At 42.0% G+C, this 16,935-nt stretch overlaps 3 protein-coding genes across 3 annotated transcripts; all 3 read left to right on the forward strand.

Moving 5' to 3' along the window:
• Positions 1–294: 294 nt before the first annotated feature.
• On the forward strand, positions 295–1,009 carry cmc4 (C-x(9)-C motif containing 4 homolog (S. cerevisiae)). Its single transcript, XM_071920691.2, has 3 exons — positions 295–355; positions 584–643; positions 735–1,009. The coding sequence occupies exons 2-3, from the start codon at positions 586–588 to the stop codon at positions 875–877; spliced, it is 201 nt and encodes a 66-aa protein (XP_071776792.1). The 5' UTR covers positions 295–355; positions 584–585; the 3' UTR covers positions 878–1,009.
• A 1,337-nt stretch (positions 1,010–2,346) lies between these two features.
• Positions 2,347–5,804, forward strand: LOC139928233 (hsp90 co-chaperone Cdc37-like). Its single transcript, XM_071920690.1, has 8 exons — positions 2,347–2,682; positions 3,048–3,329; positions 3,858–3,963; positions 4,093–4,208; positions 4,448–4,570; positions 4,830–5,012; positions 5,105–5,176; positions 5,367–5,804. The coding sequence occupies exons 1-8, from the start codon at positions 2,575–2,577 to the stop codon at positions 5,517–5,519; spliced, it is 1,143 nt and encodes a 380-aa protein (XP_071776791.1). The 5' UTR covers positions 2,347–2,574; the 3' UTR covers positions 5,520–5,804.
• An 800-nt stretch (positions 5,805–6,604) lies between these two features.
• Positions 6,605–16,629, forward strand: tyk2 (tyrosine kinase 2). The gene is made up of 24 exons (XM_071920689.2): positions 6,605–6,717; positions 7,333–7,527; positions 7,651–7,774; positions 7,860–7,992; positions 8,090–8,253; positions 8,602–8,980; positions 9,082–9,267; positions 9,579–9,736; positions 9,845–9,962; positions 10,127–10,310; positions 10,704–10,822; positions 10,927–11,091; positions 11,290–11,377; positions 11,640–11,767; positions 12,348–12,483; positions 13,566–13,717; positions 13,827–13,977; positions 14,068–14,159; positions 14,256–14,445; positions 14,801–14,919; positions 15,261–15,433; positions 15,522–15,639; positions 15,762–15,872; positions 15,980–16,629. The coding sequence occupies exons 2-24, from the start codon at positions 7,344–7,346 to the stop codon at positions 16,121–16,123; spliced, it is 3,516 nt and encodes a 1,171-aa protein (XP_071776790.2). The 5' UTR covers positions 6,605–6,717; positions 7,333–7,343; the 3' UTR covers positions 16,124–16,629.
• The last annotated feature ends 306 nt before the right edge of the window (positions 16,630–16,935 follow it).

Here is a 16,935-nt window from a genome sequence, read left to right on the forward strand (position 1 = left end):
ATGCTAGATCAGTCTCTCATCATGCTATGCACGTACACATATCTTTTGGTTTGAAAACTGCGTCAACATTTACAAACATTTCCTGTTTAAAGCAACTCTTATCTCCTTTCCGTTTGTGCTGACTATTCTTTTTTACAGCAGAAGAAAGTGGAGTTTGTTCGGCACTTAGCACTTTTGCTTTCCACTCTTTGTCCTACTAGCCTGAAAGACCAGCAGATGTCGCTGTCGCGCAAGTTCTTTTGCAATTTGTACCGATGATCTCATTGGCTCTCTACGGCGTCACGTGATCAAAACATCTCCTTGTAGCAGGAAGTGCCAACTTTTGTTATTAGCTTAGCAGCAAACTCGGACAAAGGTAGGACTCGAGGTCGAGTCCTTTTGTTTTGCAGACGTGTATTATTCGTTAAAGTGTATTATCCTTTATGAATGAAAATACGTTTATTTAAAAACATAACAAACTATACAACAAATATTGTAACAGTGCAGTATCGTTTGTGAATCATACAGTACGTAACATGCATTTGCCTCAGTATTTACTGCAACCATCAAAAATAGTGATTGTAGTATGTCCGCTCTCTTCCAGGCATGCCACCAAAAGACCCGTGTCAAAAGCAAGCATGCGCAATTCAGAAGTGTTTACAAGGTACACAAAGTTGTCACCTGTAGATGTTATTTTATTTTGCTAAAAGCTAAAGCCAAATTAAGTTTTCCTCGCTTGCTTTCCCCTCCAACAGCTAACAAATACATGGAGAGCCAGTGTGAGGATGTGATCAGGGAGATGCGGCGATGCTGCGAGGCGCAGGCTGCTGGGAGCTCCGTCTGCTGCTCGGGTTTCTTCAGGGAACAGAAGCCCGCAGAGGACAGAAACACCACATAGCTCCATGTGTGATGAGATCATATGTTTGATGTGAATCATGAAACAATATTAGTTTAATAATATATAACATTGTATCAATGTTGTATCGAATATGAAATCTCACGTGTATCCCTGTGTTAGTAAACTGCAATCGGTGGAGTTATTTGTTTTTATTTGTTTTGTTTGTTCCATAATTTGCTAACCCATTTCTGCCACGGTTAAAAAAAATCATCATATGAGATTTAAGTATCTCATAATTATGACTATCTCACAGTTACGAGATAAGTCATACTGATGAGAAAGTTTCTCACAATTATGAGATAGGCCTACTAAGTCAGGCCTACTAAGCCATAGCCTAATTACTCTCATGCTATCTCATATGATAGGCTACTAACTCATATTTATCAGATATCTCATAATTATGAGAAACCTCGTCAATATGACTTAGTATATCGTAATTATGAGATGCTAAGTCATATTTATGACATACCATCTCATAATTATTAGATAGTTCATCACTAGTTTAAATACACTGATTCGGGCTAGCTGCTCCTAAATAAACTAAATATAGTGTTAATTTAGGACAACAAAGTCAAGCAAGTTGCAAAGATCTTGGACATTCCAGTTTTTCAGGGATCTGGTTTGCATAAGATTATTTAAGTGACGCTGGTGTCACTGGGCACGTGGGGTGCAGTTTGTCAGGACAGAGGTCAAAATATAGCAGGGTTTTATTTTACATGCAAAGATCAACTGACTGGAAAGCCATTGTACAGTAAATAAAGCATTACATTTTGAAATTCATCAGATTCATCAAATTCATAAAGATACATCCTAAGTCACCAGGCGATATGTTGATATGATTTTAATACTGTTGAGGCTATTGTCGATGGAGAAATTGGTAATTCTCCCTCTTCAACAATGAATTTCTCTGTAGCATTTTTTGAACGTCTACAAAGAAGCCCTTACTCTGAGAGACTGACGTCTTCATTTAGCCAACTAAGCCCTATCCAAGAGAATAAGAAAAATACACCACCAAACAACAAAATAGACCCAGCAATGCAAGGTACATCACCCACAGCTCTTTGTTTTTTATTTTTTAAACAATGTTAAAGTGTTTTAGGGTGGAATTTTCCTTTAAGGTGAGCTCTCTCCTCTTACCCACCATAGCCTCTTCATTGCTTTAGCATCTAAACAACAATAGCCTACCAATATTGACAAATAATAAATAAATCCCTTCCCAAACCACCTCACATCACATCAGAGTTCCTCAATTATGTCATCCTCTTCTTCATCTAAAGAGCAAATAATAGAATATTAGAATAAACGAGGAGAAAATAATGCACCTTCTGAGTTAGTAACTGGATGAAAGGAAAATGTAGTGGTGAAGACAACATGGAAGCATTTTGAGATCCTGGCGCCGTACGTCAATGCGACAAGGATTACGTGGTGACGTCAAAGCGGAAATGTGAAGCAATTCTTTCTAGAATTTGTAGCAGCCTGTAGCTAGCTGATGCCAGATAGGCTTACCTGAATTAGTCTTGGCAAAATACTGGTATCCACTTTACTGAAATCAAAACACCTTTCAGAACGTCTTTAACGTCTCTAACGCCGTATACATTTTCACTCAATATTTGTGTAAGCTGCGTTTAGCCCAGTAACTCAGCCTTTTGAATAATCTTGCAAGCTAACGTTGTCTACGTTAGCATCTTGCTAGCATAATGTCTAGAATAGACTACAGCGTGTGGGACCACATTGAGGTCTCAGATGATGAAGACGACACCCACCCAAACATCGACACACCCAGCCTCTTCAGATGGAGACACCAGGTACTGTACTGAGACACGGAGCAGCTCTATAAAGTTGTGTTGCAGTGATTATTTCTGTTTAGAAAAGGGTGCACGATACACAGTCAGTTAGCAGGCTAACGTTTGCTAACGTTACAGATAACCAGTTCCAATCGTATACTATTATATAGAATTGGAACTGATTACATGCAATTATATAATATGATTTAGTATATTAATTATTAGGATTTTCAAGCTATATATAGTAATTAGCCAGACACACAGAGGAAAGGAAGTAGTAATAGTGTATCAACAAGCTAGAAGATGTGTTGGACACACAGTACTTGTTCAGACCTGTAACTCTGGTTTTGACTCAATGTCTTATCTGCTGATTTTTCATCCTTAAGGCACGCGTGGAGCGAATGGAAGACTTTCAGAAAAGGGGAGAAGACTTGGAGAAGGCAGTTGTTGAGTCCAAGCGTAAGCTGGCAGATGCACAGAAGAAAACACGAGAACTGGCCAATTCAGCAACGGATGACGCCAAAGCAGAGCTGAGCAAGGCCCAGGCTGAGGAGAAGAAACTGAAAAAAGAAGAACGAGATTGTGAGAAGAAACTGGACGAGCACCGGCGGGATGAGAAGAAGATGCCGTGGAACGTGGACACGCTCAGCAAGGAGGGCTTCAGCAAGGTGAAACGAGTTTGGGAAAGTTCTGGCTGCTGGAGACCCCTAGTTTCTGTAGCCCCATTCTCTTTCTCTTTTTGTTCGGCGGAGAATGACACATCATACTGCAAAGTCTGGCAGTTTAATGTTGCCTTGCTTATTGGTAAACATGCCTAATAAAACATGATTTAAGACCTTTTCCAAATTGGCGTACACATGATTCACCAAGCAGCACTTATTTCAACCAAAGTTGTAAGATTTACAGTACTCACTAACGGCCCACAGTGTATTTCGGTGGAAGATTGTAAGAATACAATAACAATACAGTAGTAACAGGCAAACAGGCAGGCTAATTTCATTGAGGTAAGTGCTCCTTGGTTGATAATATGCACGTTAAAATTACCAGTGGATCCTAACAGTTGGAAAAAGGTTGTGTCATAAGTGATGCCAATAAGCAAGGTAACAACAAACTGTCAATGGATGAAGTGAACAACAGATATCAGGGCTGTAGATGGTTTCTGGTGACAACTTTCTGTTACTGTGTCTCTTCCATAGAGCGTTGTTAATGTCAAGCCAGACCCCAGCGAAGAGACTGAGGAGGAGAAAGAGCAAAAGCATAAAACCTTTGTGGAGAAGTATGAGAAGGAGATCAAACATTTTGGTAAGAATCACTGCCATTTGTTGGCGTCGCACAATTCTTCGCTACATCTCAGAGCCATTCTTGAATGCATGTTACAGAGTTTTAGTAGTTGAGGGTAGTGAGGGTCCTTCAGTGTCATCTTTGCTGCAGGCATGATGCGACGTTGGGATGACAGCCAGAAGTACCTCTCTGACAACCCTCATCTAGTATGTGAGGAGACTGCCAACTACCTGGTCATCATGTGCATTGACCTTGAAGTTGAGGAGGTAAAAGCTACAAAAATGTTTCTTCCTCACTGTTTTATAATCAAAGCACTCATGTTTTAGGCATTGCAAGCGTTTTAGGATGCAAATAATGTTGAAGGTAGTTTATAGTATGTAGCTCAGGGATTCCCCTCACTTCCCTTAACCTGCTGACATTACCTTTGCACAGCCATTATATCCATTACATTACATATTTCACTATAAAGACTGTTCTAAAAATGCTTTGTTTACTTCTTTTATAGAAACACGCACTGATGGAGCAAGTGGCTCATCAGACCATAGTCATGCAGTTCATTCTGGAGCTGGCAAAAAGCCTCAAGGTGGACCCCCGTGGGTGCTTTCGTCAATTCTTCGCCAAGATTAAGGTGATCATGTGTGACTTGGGTGCTACATCATCGAAGAAAACTTGATTTATTGAAGAAATTAGAGTGGTTGACTGGACACCACACTGTCAAAGAGGGCACGTTCACATGCACGAAGTACACTCGTACATCAGGGATTGGAGAATTGTATGTGTTCTTCTGCTGTACTTCTAAAGCCCTGAACTAATATTTACCATGTTGATTGTTTTTTAACTCACAATTTCATGGTCGCTACCTAACCAAGTGATGTGTCTCCCTGCAGACGGCAGACCAGCAGTACCAGGATGCTTTCAATGATGAGCTGGATTCATTCAAGGAGCGAGTTCGCGGCAGGGCTAAGATCCGCATGGAAAAGGCCATGAAGGAGTATGAGGAGGAGGAGCGACAAAAGCGCCTGGGACCTGGAGGGCTCGATCCTGTTGATGTGTATGAGTCCCTGCCAGTCGTAAGTCCTTGCTTTTAAATTGCCCCAGAATCTTCCCTTTTTGTTCTACTGTCAAATTTAAATGGCTCAACTGAGTATGTTCTCGATTGCAGGAGATGCAGAAATGCTTTGATGACAAGGACATCCAAATGTTACAGGATGTTATTAGCAAAATGGACCCGACGGTAGGTTGGAAACAGTTGCTTTGTTAAAGTCTGGGGTTTTGTTAAGGATTAATTTTGTTTTATGCATGATACAGCCGGTTGGGAATCCTATCACAGTTGTATAAATACATGGCGATAAGATTTATACATGCATTTTTGCGATGTCCTATTTTGGCTCGGTTAATAAATGTGATTGTTCTGTACTCTTCAGGAGGCAAAGGCCCACATGAAGAGATGCATAGAGTCGGGGCTCTGGGTCCCCAACTCCAGGACAGACGACGGGGACGACAAAGAGGAAGATGCGACCTATGAGGAGCTGAAACAGGAGGTGAAACAGGAGGTGGAAGAAAATAAGAAGGAATGACCAACGCTGATTTTATGATATGACTGTTTTCGCAAAATGTACTCGCCCACTGTATTGCTACTCCCCTATGTGTATGACTAGTTTGTTGCCCGAGTCTTGGAACAATGACACAACTGCTCAAAGATATTTAGCTCTGAGTTTAGGGATTTGTCATAGTGTTCACCAAACCGCACAGCAATCATGCATCAGTATCACCTGCTTGGAAATTAATTTGCCTTTGGTGTTTCTTAAACCTTTTTTTTGTTTGGACATCAGTAAAGCTGTATTCTTACATTTATGCTTATACTTTTGTCTCTTTGTCTTTGTGTGTGTGTGTGTGTGTGTGTGTGTGTGTGTGTCTAAGCCAGTATGTAACTGATTTGTGTGGTTGTGCAGTTAAGGAAAATCACTTCTATATGTTTTATAATGTCCAATTCTTGACTTTGTTGGGATGTGCACATTTAAGGCATGAGTGAATCACGTATTAGATGATTCGTTCGTAGAATTGACGATTCAAGCTAACTAGAGGTTGACACAAATATTTCTCAATTTCCCAAGAAAGGCGAAGTTGTTGCAATTATGTCTGAGAACTCAACCAGCAGGTGTCCTGCTTTTCATATCATAAACCTATAGGACTAAAATGGCAGCCTTTACATGAGAGTATTATGTATTAATAAGATTAGTATTTGTATTTGTCACTGCCTTAAATATAGGGCAACAGTGCATATGCATATTTTTTTCATATGCATGTTATTTACAAATGAAATTAGTTTGGTCTGATCAGTGAACTGGTGGTAAATAAAAAGGTGGAGTCGGTGAACATCACAAGGCAAATAACCACCAATAGTAAAAATGTAGCCTCTATTTTCAGTTATTACAGTTATTACATTTTTTTCCCTTAGAAGACACTTATCCTCATATATAAGTTTGTTGCGACTTACTATGATGTATATGAACTTATTTCTCAAAGCTTTATGTCAGCCCAGAGAGGTGGCTGAACTGGATTTGGGTGTGTTTATCCTGTACTAACGTCCATGAAGGGGAGGGCGTGGCTCCAGACTGGTTTCGAGAAGCAACCTTGTCGTCACGCAGTAGTTCGTGAGAATCCATGACAGCAGGCGAGGGGGGAAATACGCTCACAAGATAATGAAGACTGAATGTAATTTCTGCTGACCGTGTTAGGCTTTACATCACATCTTTAAAAGCTCGTCGTTAAATGGTAAGATACTTGATGTTCACCGATACACATTTAAAATTTAGAAATAGCAATGTTGTTTACTTTCTGTATTGTGGCATCGGGTCGACTGCTGTAAAGTAAAGGAGGTCCCATCATGTTTTTGGGCCATTCGATGACGCAGCAAGTGTGTGTGTGATATAAATTTGTAGGCATATTGTAATGATAACGTCGTTTTGCTGCTGCGCCGTAAGCTACTGCTATTGTGTTTACCCATAATGTAAACAATAAACAGGCAGCAATCCGGAAGGCCTTTTGACAAATTGATCCGATTGACCGGGCCAGCACTTTCTTCCTGCTAGTTATTTTAAACATGTTTTATTTTTTACAGTTTATTAACCGGACACTTTCTTTCGTTTTCTAAACTGTGTAAAAAATATAAATAAATAAATCAGCAGGAGCTTAATGGATCTTCAATAAACGCATGGAGTGGAGATATAGGTAGCTTTAAAAATGTTGTCACGTGTGTGTCTGTAGGCCTGCATGTGTTTATTAATTTTTTTTTCACAACAGCTATCTAACTGAACAGCCATAGGCCTACTGCAGGTACATTACATGACTTTGTGTGTGTGTGTGTGTGTGTGTGTGTCAGTGATTCAGTTGCCCCTAGCATGTCTGTCAGGGGGCTTTCCAAGAGAGCAAGGCCCGGGGCTTGTCCTGGTCTGTGTGAGCCTCCTCAGGGCCAGGGCATCCATGTCTGCCTCTTCTGGACAAAGGAAGGGGATCGTTATCTGTCCCACACAGCCGGACTGGTCACAGCAGAGGGGCTGTGCGTCTCTGCCGCAGAGGCTGTAGGTGAGACTGACGGCCTTCACTCCACACATCAAGACACATCCAGAAAAATGCTGTTTGGCTGGTGGTTGGTATTTTATTTTGGCACTGAGAGACGTGTAACCTCAGTATTTCCTCTACTCCCAGGGATCACACCTCTTTGCCACGCATTGTTTGGTCTTTACGAGCCAGAGTCCCACTGCTGGTTCAGCCCAAACCACATTTTCAATCCAGAGGAGAAGTCCTGCCTCGTACTTCACTACCGTATGAGGTTAGTCAGCATTTCTGTCACACACTGAGCATATTCACTTACAGTGAGCTCCAGGAACGTCCAATAACTGTTTCCTCATACCCAGGTTTTACTTCCGGAATTGGCACGGGCTAAATGAGAAGGAGTCAGCTGTATCCCGCTATGCCCTGCGTTCTGGGACAGAGCAGGGGGGATCCCCTCTGCTGGAAATGACCTCCTTGGAATACTTATTCGCCCAGGTGTGTGTTTTAGTGTGGTATCCGTGGCTTACTGTGTATTTATCGTATTCATGTTATTTGTGTGATGTAAAATCCTTGCCTTTTGTGTCCCCAATAGGCAAAATATGATTTTGTGAACGATATAGTGCCGTTGGAGGAGGTACAGTCGGAGGAGGAGCTCAGTCGCTTCAAGAATGAGAGCTTGGGGATGGCTGTGCTTCACCTCTCACACCAGGCCATGCAGACAGGCTGTACCTTACAAGAAGTTGCCAAAAAAGTCAGGTAATTAGTTGCTGAAGAGTGAAGATGGTTTGGCTTTGGTATCTGTCATTCAAGCTGTCACTTGTATCTTCTGTACACGTGCCATTGTGAATAGTTTGCAATGCACATCCCGTCCAACCTGTATATCTGCCTAAAAGATTTCAGTTTCATTTTCTGTATTATTTTCAATATGTTCAGTTGTTGTAATTATTTGTGTCATTATCTTCATAATATTCTATTTGTCTTATTCTTATCTATATCCTATTTTCTGCTGCTGTGACAACCCAGTTTGCCCTCGGGGATCATTAAAGCTTCATCTAATCTAATTTAACCGCTGGTTGCCGATAAAATGCCGATCTCTCTTCACAGCTTCCTGCGCTGCATCCCAAGGTCTTTCTCCAAGCACATAGGCAAGGACAACTTCCTGACGAAGATCAGGATCCGGCGGGTGTTTGCAGACTTTGTGCGTACCTTCCAGCAGCACACGGTGGATAAGGGGCGTCTGGGCTCCCAGGAGGTCATGTATAAATATGTCTCTACACTCGAGCACCTGGCACCCCGCTTTGGCATAGAGATCTTCCCTGTGTCCCACCTGGAGCTGAGGGAGGACGGGGACGGGAGCAGCTCTTATCTTAACAACACTCACGCCCACGGGGTCTCTGAAGACAACTTTACAGCTCCGGCCACACACGAAATACTGGTGTCCGGCACCAAGGGGATCCAGTGGAGGAAAGTGTCCGGGCAAAAGGTACGTCCAGACACAATTATGTGCCTCTAATGTCCTCATTCTGTGGTGCGTTGCGTTTTCTGCTGGTGTGCTCTTGGCAGATTCAGTGTCTCTTTCCCTAGGCTCAGGCAAACAGTTATTACAGGAATGATTACATGGGTTACATGAGGAAAACAAAGAAGCAGCCCAGCCAGCCAAATGCCAACACACCCAATAAATGGACCTCATTCTGTGACTTCCCTGAAATATCGCACATAGCCATCAACGGAGCTAATGTGTGCATTAGCACGCAGGACAACCACTCAATGGTGAGAGCACTTTCAATTTTCTGTTTCAAAGGCTGTAATGCATTAATTTAATTGGTAAATGTTGGTTGGTTGTAAATGCATTCATTTAATTGATATACTGTGTATTGGTCGTTGTACTCATCAGAATGCTAGTTCCTTAAAGTATCTGAATGTGCAGTATGCATGTATGCCAAGGTCCACACATTTTATTTTCTGCAGTTTTATATGTTTGTGTGTGAGAGCTTTGGGTTTTGGTATGCTCTCTGAATTTTTATATGAATTTCTACATAGCTCTGATGGTAATCTGGTGGTGTTTCTGTATGTGTATGTAGGAGGTTCAGATGAACTCCAGCCGGGAGGCCCGTTCCTTCATCTCCCTGCTAGATGGATACTTCCGGCTGACTGCAGACGCCCACCACTATCTCTGTCATGAGGTGGCTCCTCCAAGGGTAGTGCTGAGTGCAACAAATGGACTGCATGGGCCTATGCAGTGAGTTTCTCCCTTACACACACACACACACACACGCGTACTTACAAACAAACACAGGCTGTAACGACACGCACGGTGCGTTATATCACAACTCTGGTGTTTTTCCAGCAATGACTTTGTGCTGCTGAGGCTGAAAAAGGAGGCAGCAGAGGAGGGAGCTTTCCTCGTACGGTGGAGTGCTCTCGACTATCACCGCATCATACTAGCTGTCCTGAACAGAAATCAGGTGACACCCGCACTCATTTCTGAGAATTACTGCGGTACAGTGGTGGTGAGAAATTTCAGCTATGCATACCTGTGTGTGTGTGTGTGTGTTTGTGTGTGTGTTTGTGTGTGTGTTTGTGTGTGTGTGTGTGTGTGTGTGTGTGTGCGCGCGCTTGCGGCCCACAGAACGGATTGACGCCGAGCCACAAGCAGTTTCGGATTCTGCATAAGGATTCGATGTTCTGTCTGGAAGGCTGGGATCGAGAATTCTCCAGTGTGAAGGAGCTCACCGACAGCCTCAAGACCTTTGTGCTCAGGTCTGGCACAGACAGCTTCACTGTCAAGAAATGCTGTCTACCCAGACCGGCAGGTTTGTGCATATGTGAATTCAAGTCCAAGTTTGTTTATTTATATTTAGTTTAGTTATATTTATCTACAACAATCCACCATAGAACAGAAAGATATATGAAACAGAAAGAGATATGACAAACTTCAGGAATGGCAAGACACACAAAAACAGATTATAGCAAGACATGACAGCCTACCTATTCCTACATAGCCTAACCTACCCTGGCACCACCAGCCTTAGACAATGCATACAAGGAAAAACTCCCATGAAAAAAAACCTTATATAACACGACGGTCTATTTCTATCTCGGTGCTAGTCATGTGTTGCTGCTTCCTCCCAAAATTCATCCAGTGTATTTTCAGGTTCCTCTGTGATATTTATGTGTATGTGTATATATGTCTGTGTGTGATGCAGAGCTATCCAACCTGCTAGTGACGAGGCAAGGTGCAGAACGCCACATTCACCCTGACTCTCTGACCCTGAACCTGACCCAGCTGCGCTTCCATCAGATCAAAGACAAAGAGATCGTGCAGGTGATGAGACCCGCTCGCCGCCTCCGTATGAGCATCTGTTTCACCCGACCAGCTCTGTGTTCTGGGTGCTGTGACTGACCGGGTGGCATTGTGTTTGTGAGCAGGAACAGCACTTGGGCCGTGGGACCAGGACCAACATCTACTCGGGGCGTCTGCTGGGCGGAGGAGAGAACGAAGAGGAGGACGAGTTCAACAACAACCTCGCTGACCGCAAAGGGATCCGAGTGGTTCTCAAGATCCTAGACCAAAGCCATAAAGATATTGCATTAGTAAGCAGACATTAGTAGAGCCATATGATCTTCTGCTCAGCGTCTGATAATAATGTTAGCCGACTTGCGCAAATGAGTAACTGTGGCAGTTTATTGGATATGAACATGGATTTTATGTGTGGATGACTAGTACTATCCTATCTCTTTATGTATTTGCGGTTTGCCCTTTCACTAATCCTTCCTCCTTCTTTCTCACAGGCATTTTTTGAGACGGCAAGTCTCATGAGTCAGGTATCCCACAGTCACTTGGTGTTTGTGCATGGCGTTTCTGTCAAAGGATCTGAAAGTAAGAGCAATAACGCTATTCAAATTCATTACCTCGCTTCTACTTCTAGGTGTGACTTCCTCGTTTGCTACTTCCCCATCACACATAGGAACAGTGTTTATAGTTGAATTTATCTGATCCTTCTCCCAACTGAAACGCAAACCAAATACACAACCACACTTGTAGCTAATCCCTTTGTTTTTAAAAGAGTTTTCTGTTTTGCATATGATGCCAGAGGTTGAGCCTCCCTCTCAAACAGTTTCTGTCTTTGACTTCTTCACAGACATCATGGTAGAGGAGTTTGTGGAGTTTGGGCCTTTGGATGTTTTCCTCCGCAAAGAAAAGGCATCGGTGACTCCTCAGTGGAAATTCATTGTTGCAAAACAACTTGCCAGTGCCCTCAGTTATCTTGTGAGTTGACCCTCCTCTGTATTCTTTGTACACCATAGATTATGCAAATATAGGGCAGTTAAACTCTAGATATTCTGCTGCTTTGACCACCAGATATTCCGCTGCTTTGACCACCAACACCACCAGATTCAAATTTATTCATCTCCATCTTTAGCTTTTGTGTGTTCAGGATGTGATGAAAACAAACAGAAACATTCCAGTTTCTTCTAAGTTGTTCTAACTATGTTCTAACTGAATGATCACAACTAAGATAAAGTGTTGCAAGTGAACTTCTGGGCCCTCCATCTTGATCTTGCACAGCACAACCATCTTGACAATCTTGTGGTTGCGTTATGCACAGATGGCTGTTGACGTATCATAGGCCCAAATAAGTGGACCTAAGTCTACCGTTGTCTTTATGTGCTGGTGTCTCACACCTGTTGTGTCAATTTGCCGTTGCTTCTGGATTCTTGTAATTACCCTAGAAATCTTCTACTCTGGTTTTTGATCATTTGTGTTTAATATTAGCTGGTGTTGCCATTATTTTAATCACAAACTGCATTCCGGATACTTAATGCCAGTACCAATTTGATCATTATAGGAGACCAAGCGGCTCGTTCATGGGAACGTCTGTGCCAAGAACATTTTGGTGGCACGTCGTGGTCTGGAGCACGGCACCTCTCCCTTCATCAAGCTGAGTGACCCAGGCATCGCCCTGAATGTCCTGTCACGGGAAGGTCAGTACCAGCAGCTCAGAATCAGAATCAGAATCAGAATTCTTTTATTATGCCAAGTATGTTTGCACATACAAGGAAAGTGACTTGGTGTGGTTGGTGCATAAGGTACATAAAAATAGCAAAATACAAGAAATATCAAAATATTAACAAAAATATTTATATATATATATGTACATATATATATATATATATATATATATATATATATATATATATATATATATATATATATATATATATATATATATATATATATATATATAGCTGTTAAACCAAACCTCACTTCAGTAAAAAGTCATATATTCAGCTTCAGATGTTCTCTATTTTTGTGTTTGTGTTTTGCCTTATTTTAATCAGATAAAGGCACAGGAAACTTCACACAGACCACTTCCTGTTGCCCCTTTCCTGTTGTCTTGCAGCTCATCATCTCACAATGTACCACTGAGGCTCTCAAAAGCAAAAACTCCCCCTAAAAAATGTTATTTTGTGTTATTTCAGTCATCCTGGATAGTGTAATTGGCTGGGCATGAACAAGTATCCTCCAAAGTTTAACAAAAGAGACCTGATATCATGAAGTGCCACTTTTTGCAACTGTTCTCATTGACTTCAAATAAGAAACCAACTTTGCAGTCATTCTTATATAAAACAGCCATGTTGTCCACAAAGATTATCTGGATTATAGTTTATGCAACCATTTGTTCACAAATGTTAAGAGTTCCCCTTAAAGGTTTTGTAGAACACTCTGAGCTTGAGATCGCATTAACAGATTAAGTGTTGTTGAATTTAAAAACTTTTTTAAAAGAAACACATTCAATAGGGAACTGCGACTGTGTCTAAAATGTTTTTAATTTGTATTTGACATGATATAGTTTTATGTTTCTATTTTGGAAGTTATTTTCTTTGTTGTATTATCTGTAACTTTATGTATGTTTAAATTGCTGCTGTCCTGGCCAGGTCTCTCTTGCAAAAGAGATTTTAAATCTCAATGAGACTTTACCTGGTTAAATAAAGGTTAAATAAAATCAAAGTGTTTTGAGGTACCTTTGAGGCTAACACTTTTATCATCACTGTCTGCACTGCAGAGCGTCTTGAGCGGATCCCATGGATTGCCCCTGAATGTATTCAGAGTGGCGCGCCCATTGGCAATGCCGCCGACCAGTGGAGCTTTGGTGTCACACTGCTGGAGATCTGCAACAATGGCGATCTTCCCATGAGTGGCAGCACCTTGTCTGAGGTAGGCCCATGCCACTGCCGTCACCCCCGGTGTCCCTCCAACAACCACACGCCACCCTTGCTCATTTTGTCCTTCTGACCTCTAACTGTGACTCTTTATCCCCCAATAGAAAGAGCGCTTCTATCAGCAAAAGGGTCGCTTAGCTGAACCGTCCTCCCAGGAACTGGCCAGCTTCATCAGCATGTGTTTGACCTATGAGCCGGTGGAGAGGCCCTCTTTCCGCACTGTGCTCAGAGAACTCACAGAAATCATGATCAAAAGTAGGTTTTCGCCTACTTAACCATGTTTTTTTCTTTTCTTTCAACCTGTCCCATTATAATGAATAATGGCTGTTTCATGTCTGTGCTCAGATCCTGATATATCCCCCAGTGAGGCTCTCCCCGACTCAGACCCTAGCGTGTTCCTCAAACGCTACCTGAAAAAGATGCGGGACTTGGGAGAGGTGAGTTCCTATTGCACATCACCAGTGGAATGTACTTTTCCCTCTGTGGTCAAAGCTTTCCAAGTTAGTAACTCACTGCGCTTTGTGCCGTTTCAGGGTCACTTTGGAAAAGTGACACTCTACTTGTATGACCCAGCCAACGATGGGACAGGGGAACGCGTGGCAGTGAAGGCTTTGAAACAAGAAGGTGGCCATCTCCATGAGGGCTGGATGAAGGAGATTGAGATCCTCAAGTCCCTGTACCACAGCAACATTGTCAAGTACAAGGGCTGCTGCACTGAGCTAGGTGAGTCCTAGCCACTCAACTGTCATCTGTCTGCTTTACACCATCTGCTTTGAATATGTTTGCTGCTATGCTTTAACATACAGTGTGTGCATGTGCAAAGGAGAGTTTGTTCATGTGTCAAACAGGCACCTCCTTTTTAGCTCGCAGCGCTCAGTGGATGCTTAAGGGAAGTGATAATTATGGCTCCTGCTGTTCCTGTGCAAATATTGAAAATCCATTTGAACTGCAACTCTTTTTTTTATATATTTTGAACTTTCAACACACAGCATGCAGAGCGCTAAAACAGAATAGGCAACAGCTCAGTCTTGGCATTTGAAACAAATCAGATGTAAATGCATTTCTTGTACATTGGCAGGAGGGCAGGTGGTGCAGCTGATAATGGAGTACCTCCCGCTGAGCAGTCTGAGAGAGTACCTTCCCAAACGTAAGCTGGGTATGCAGCAGTGCCTCCTCTTTGCCCAGCAGATCTGCCAGGTGAGACTTTTTTAGGTCATACCAACCATCTATGTTGCCCCTCTCCTTTACATTGTTCCTAGTGGTGTCTACACACAATTAGCATAGCTAGAGATATCAGGTCTTGTTTTTCTAATTCATGCTTTGCAAAATGATTGGGGAAATGTAAACTAGACGTAGACAGATGTAAACAAGGTATAAGTCTCAATGACACTGGTGTTCTACTCTAAAAAGCATTCTCTTCATTGTATTGTGTTGTGTCTCTACCCAGTACATTTTTAATTCAAATCCTCTTCTTGCCCCATCTCTATCCTTTTTGCCCTTCTGTCTTTTCTTCCGGTTGTTATTCTGTTCCCTAAAAGGGGATGGAGTACCTGCACTCAAAGCGATACATCCATCGAGACCTAGCTGCCCGTAACGTCCTGGTGGAGAATGACAACTTGGTGAAGATCGGAGACTTCGGCCTGACGAAGTACATCCCCGAAGGAGAGATCTACTATCGCGTCCGTGAGGATGGAGACAGTCCTGTCTTTTGGTGGGTTCATGCAACAGTTGAACAGTGTTCCCAGATGCCTATGCCTCGACTCTGGCCAGTGAACTGTATTTTTTTGTGTGCTGTATAGGTATGCCATTGAGTGTCTGAAAGAGAGCAAGTTTTCCTTTTCCTCTGACATCTGGTCTTTTGGCGTCACGATGTATGAGATCCTGACCCGCTGCGACCATCGCCAGAGCCCTCCAACAGTATGTCGACATCGGCCTCTTGCCATAATCTCAAACATGCACATCTTTCAACGTGAGAGTAATCAAATGAATCTGGAATCTGTGTGTTAATTGTGAAATGTACTCGGATGTGCTTTTTGTAGAAGTTCTTTGAAATGATGGGGATGGTCCAGGGACAGATGACTGTGATGGTACTGATAAAGCTACTGGAGAGACCCAAGAGATTGCCTTGTCCCAAAGACTGTCCACATGATGTAAAACACATATTGCACATTAAGATATACAATTTTCAGCATTTTCAGTACGCCTGATAGTTCCTTACTAACACATCATTTTTTAAAATTTTTTACTTTACCAACAGGTGAGGGTGTTGATGGAGCAGTGCTGGGAGGCCGAGCCTGCACAACGGCCATCGTTCAAATCCCTCATTGAAAGAATTGAAACCATTCGCCGACAATACGACTGGCAGTCTAATATGAATGTTTCCTTGGCTCAAATTCGTTGAGGAGGACCCATTGCAGACCCACTTACATACACGTCAACACTTTGCCTCTAGAGTGACCATATATAACAGGCTGGCCAGGATTGTGTTTCCTGCTCTGCAGTGCCCCCTGCCTGCACTCACATAGCTGTGTAACATACAGTAGCAAAGATGCTCTAGGCTTCTTGTGGATGAAAGCACACATCTGTCCTCTTACTTTTGACATAATACTGAAAATTCCATGTGTCTGTTTCTTGACTGATGAATTGCATCTTATGTTGGGGGGGATAGGTAGTTCCTTTAGCAATCATTATTCACAGAGTGAACTGGTGTCTTTCATGTTCACAGTTTGCATGTATCACAGTAAGTATTAAGAATTTCTGTAAGTTCTGCAACATTAGTATCTTTCTTTTTGTGTTTAATTTTACATGGTGTTTAAAATTACGATTTTTGAATGTATGTGTACTTTGCATTTCTTATAAAGGAGCAAAATTATCTAATAAACCATTTTCACACAACCCTTTCATGCATGACTGATTGGAATTAGCATAATATATTTAAGTTGTCTTTAAGCAAAACAAAATAAATGTAGATTTATGTATATATTTGTGTGCATGTGTCTAAAAATATATAATTTATATACATTTTTAGATACAAAATAGGACCATATAAATCTCCACCATGCATATATTTCTTATGATTTTACTTACTTTTCATTTAAGATGAGATCAAATATTGATCCCTGTGGGGAAATTTGGTTGTTGCAGCACCAAAAGTAATAGAAGTCGATAGTGAAAAAGACAAGTACAGTATAAGCAGTATATGAAAAAAGCAAT

The sequence above is a fragment of the Centroberyx gerrardi genome, chromosome 7 (assembly GCF_048128805.1).
Source record: "Centroberyx gerrardi isolate f3 chromosome 7, fCenGer3.hap1.cur.20231027, whole genome shotgun sequence".
Lineage (NCBI taxonomy): Eukaryota > Metazoa > Chordata > Actinopteri > Beryciformes > Berycidae > Centroberyx > Centroberyx gerrardi.

Coding starts and splice junctions, on each gene's coding strand:
- tyk2 (XM_071920689.2), top strand. CDS start 7,344: ATGTCTGTCAGGGGGCTTTCCAAGAGAGCAAGGCCCGGGGCTTGTCCT. Junction 12,484..13,565: donor GAATGTCCTGTCACGGGAAG/GTCAGTACCAGC, acceptor TCTGCACTGCAG/AGCGTCTTGAGCGGATCCCA. Junction 13,978..14,067: donor CACAGAAATCATGATCAAAA/GTAGGTTTTCGC, acceptor GTCTGTGCTCAG/ATCCTGATATATCCCCCAGT.
- cmc4 (XM_071920691.2), top strand. CDS start 586: ATGCCACCAAAAGACCCGTGTCAAAAGCAAGCATGCGCAATTCAGAAG. Junction 644..734: donor AATTCAGAAGTGTTTACAAG/GTACACAAAGTT, acceptor CCCCTCCAACAG/CTAACAAATACATGGAGAGC.
- LOC139928233 (XM_071920690.1), top strand. CDS start 2,575: ATGTCTAGAATAGACTACAGCGTGTGGGACCACATTGAGGTCTCAGAT. Junction 2,683..3,047: donor TCTTCAGATGGAGACACCAG/GTACTGTACTGA, acceptor TTCATCCTTAAG/GCACGCGTGGAGCGAATGGA. Junction 5,013..5,104: donor TGTATGAGTCCCTGCCAGTC/GTAAGTCCTTGC, acceptor TCTCGATTGCAG/GAGATGCAGAAATGCTTTGA.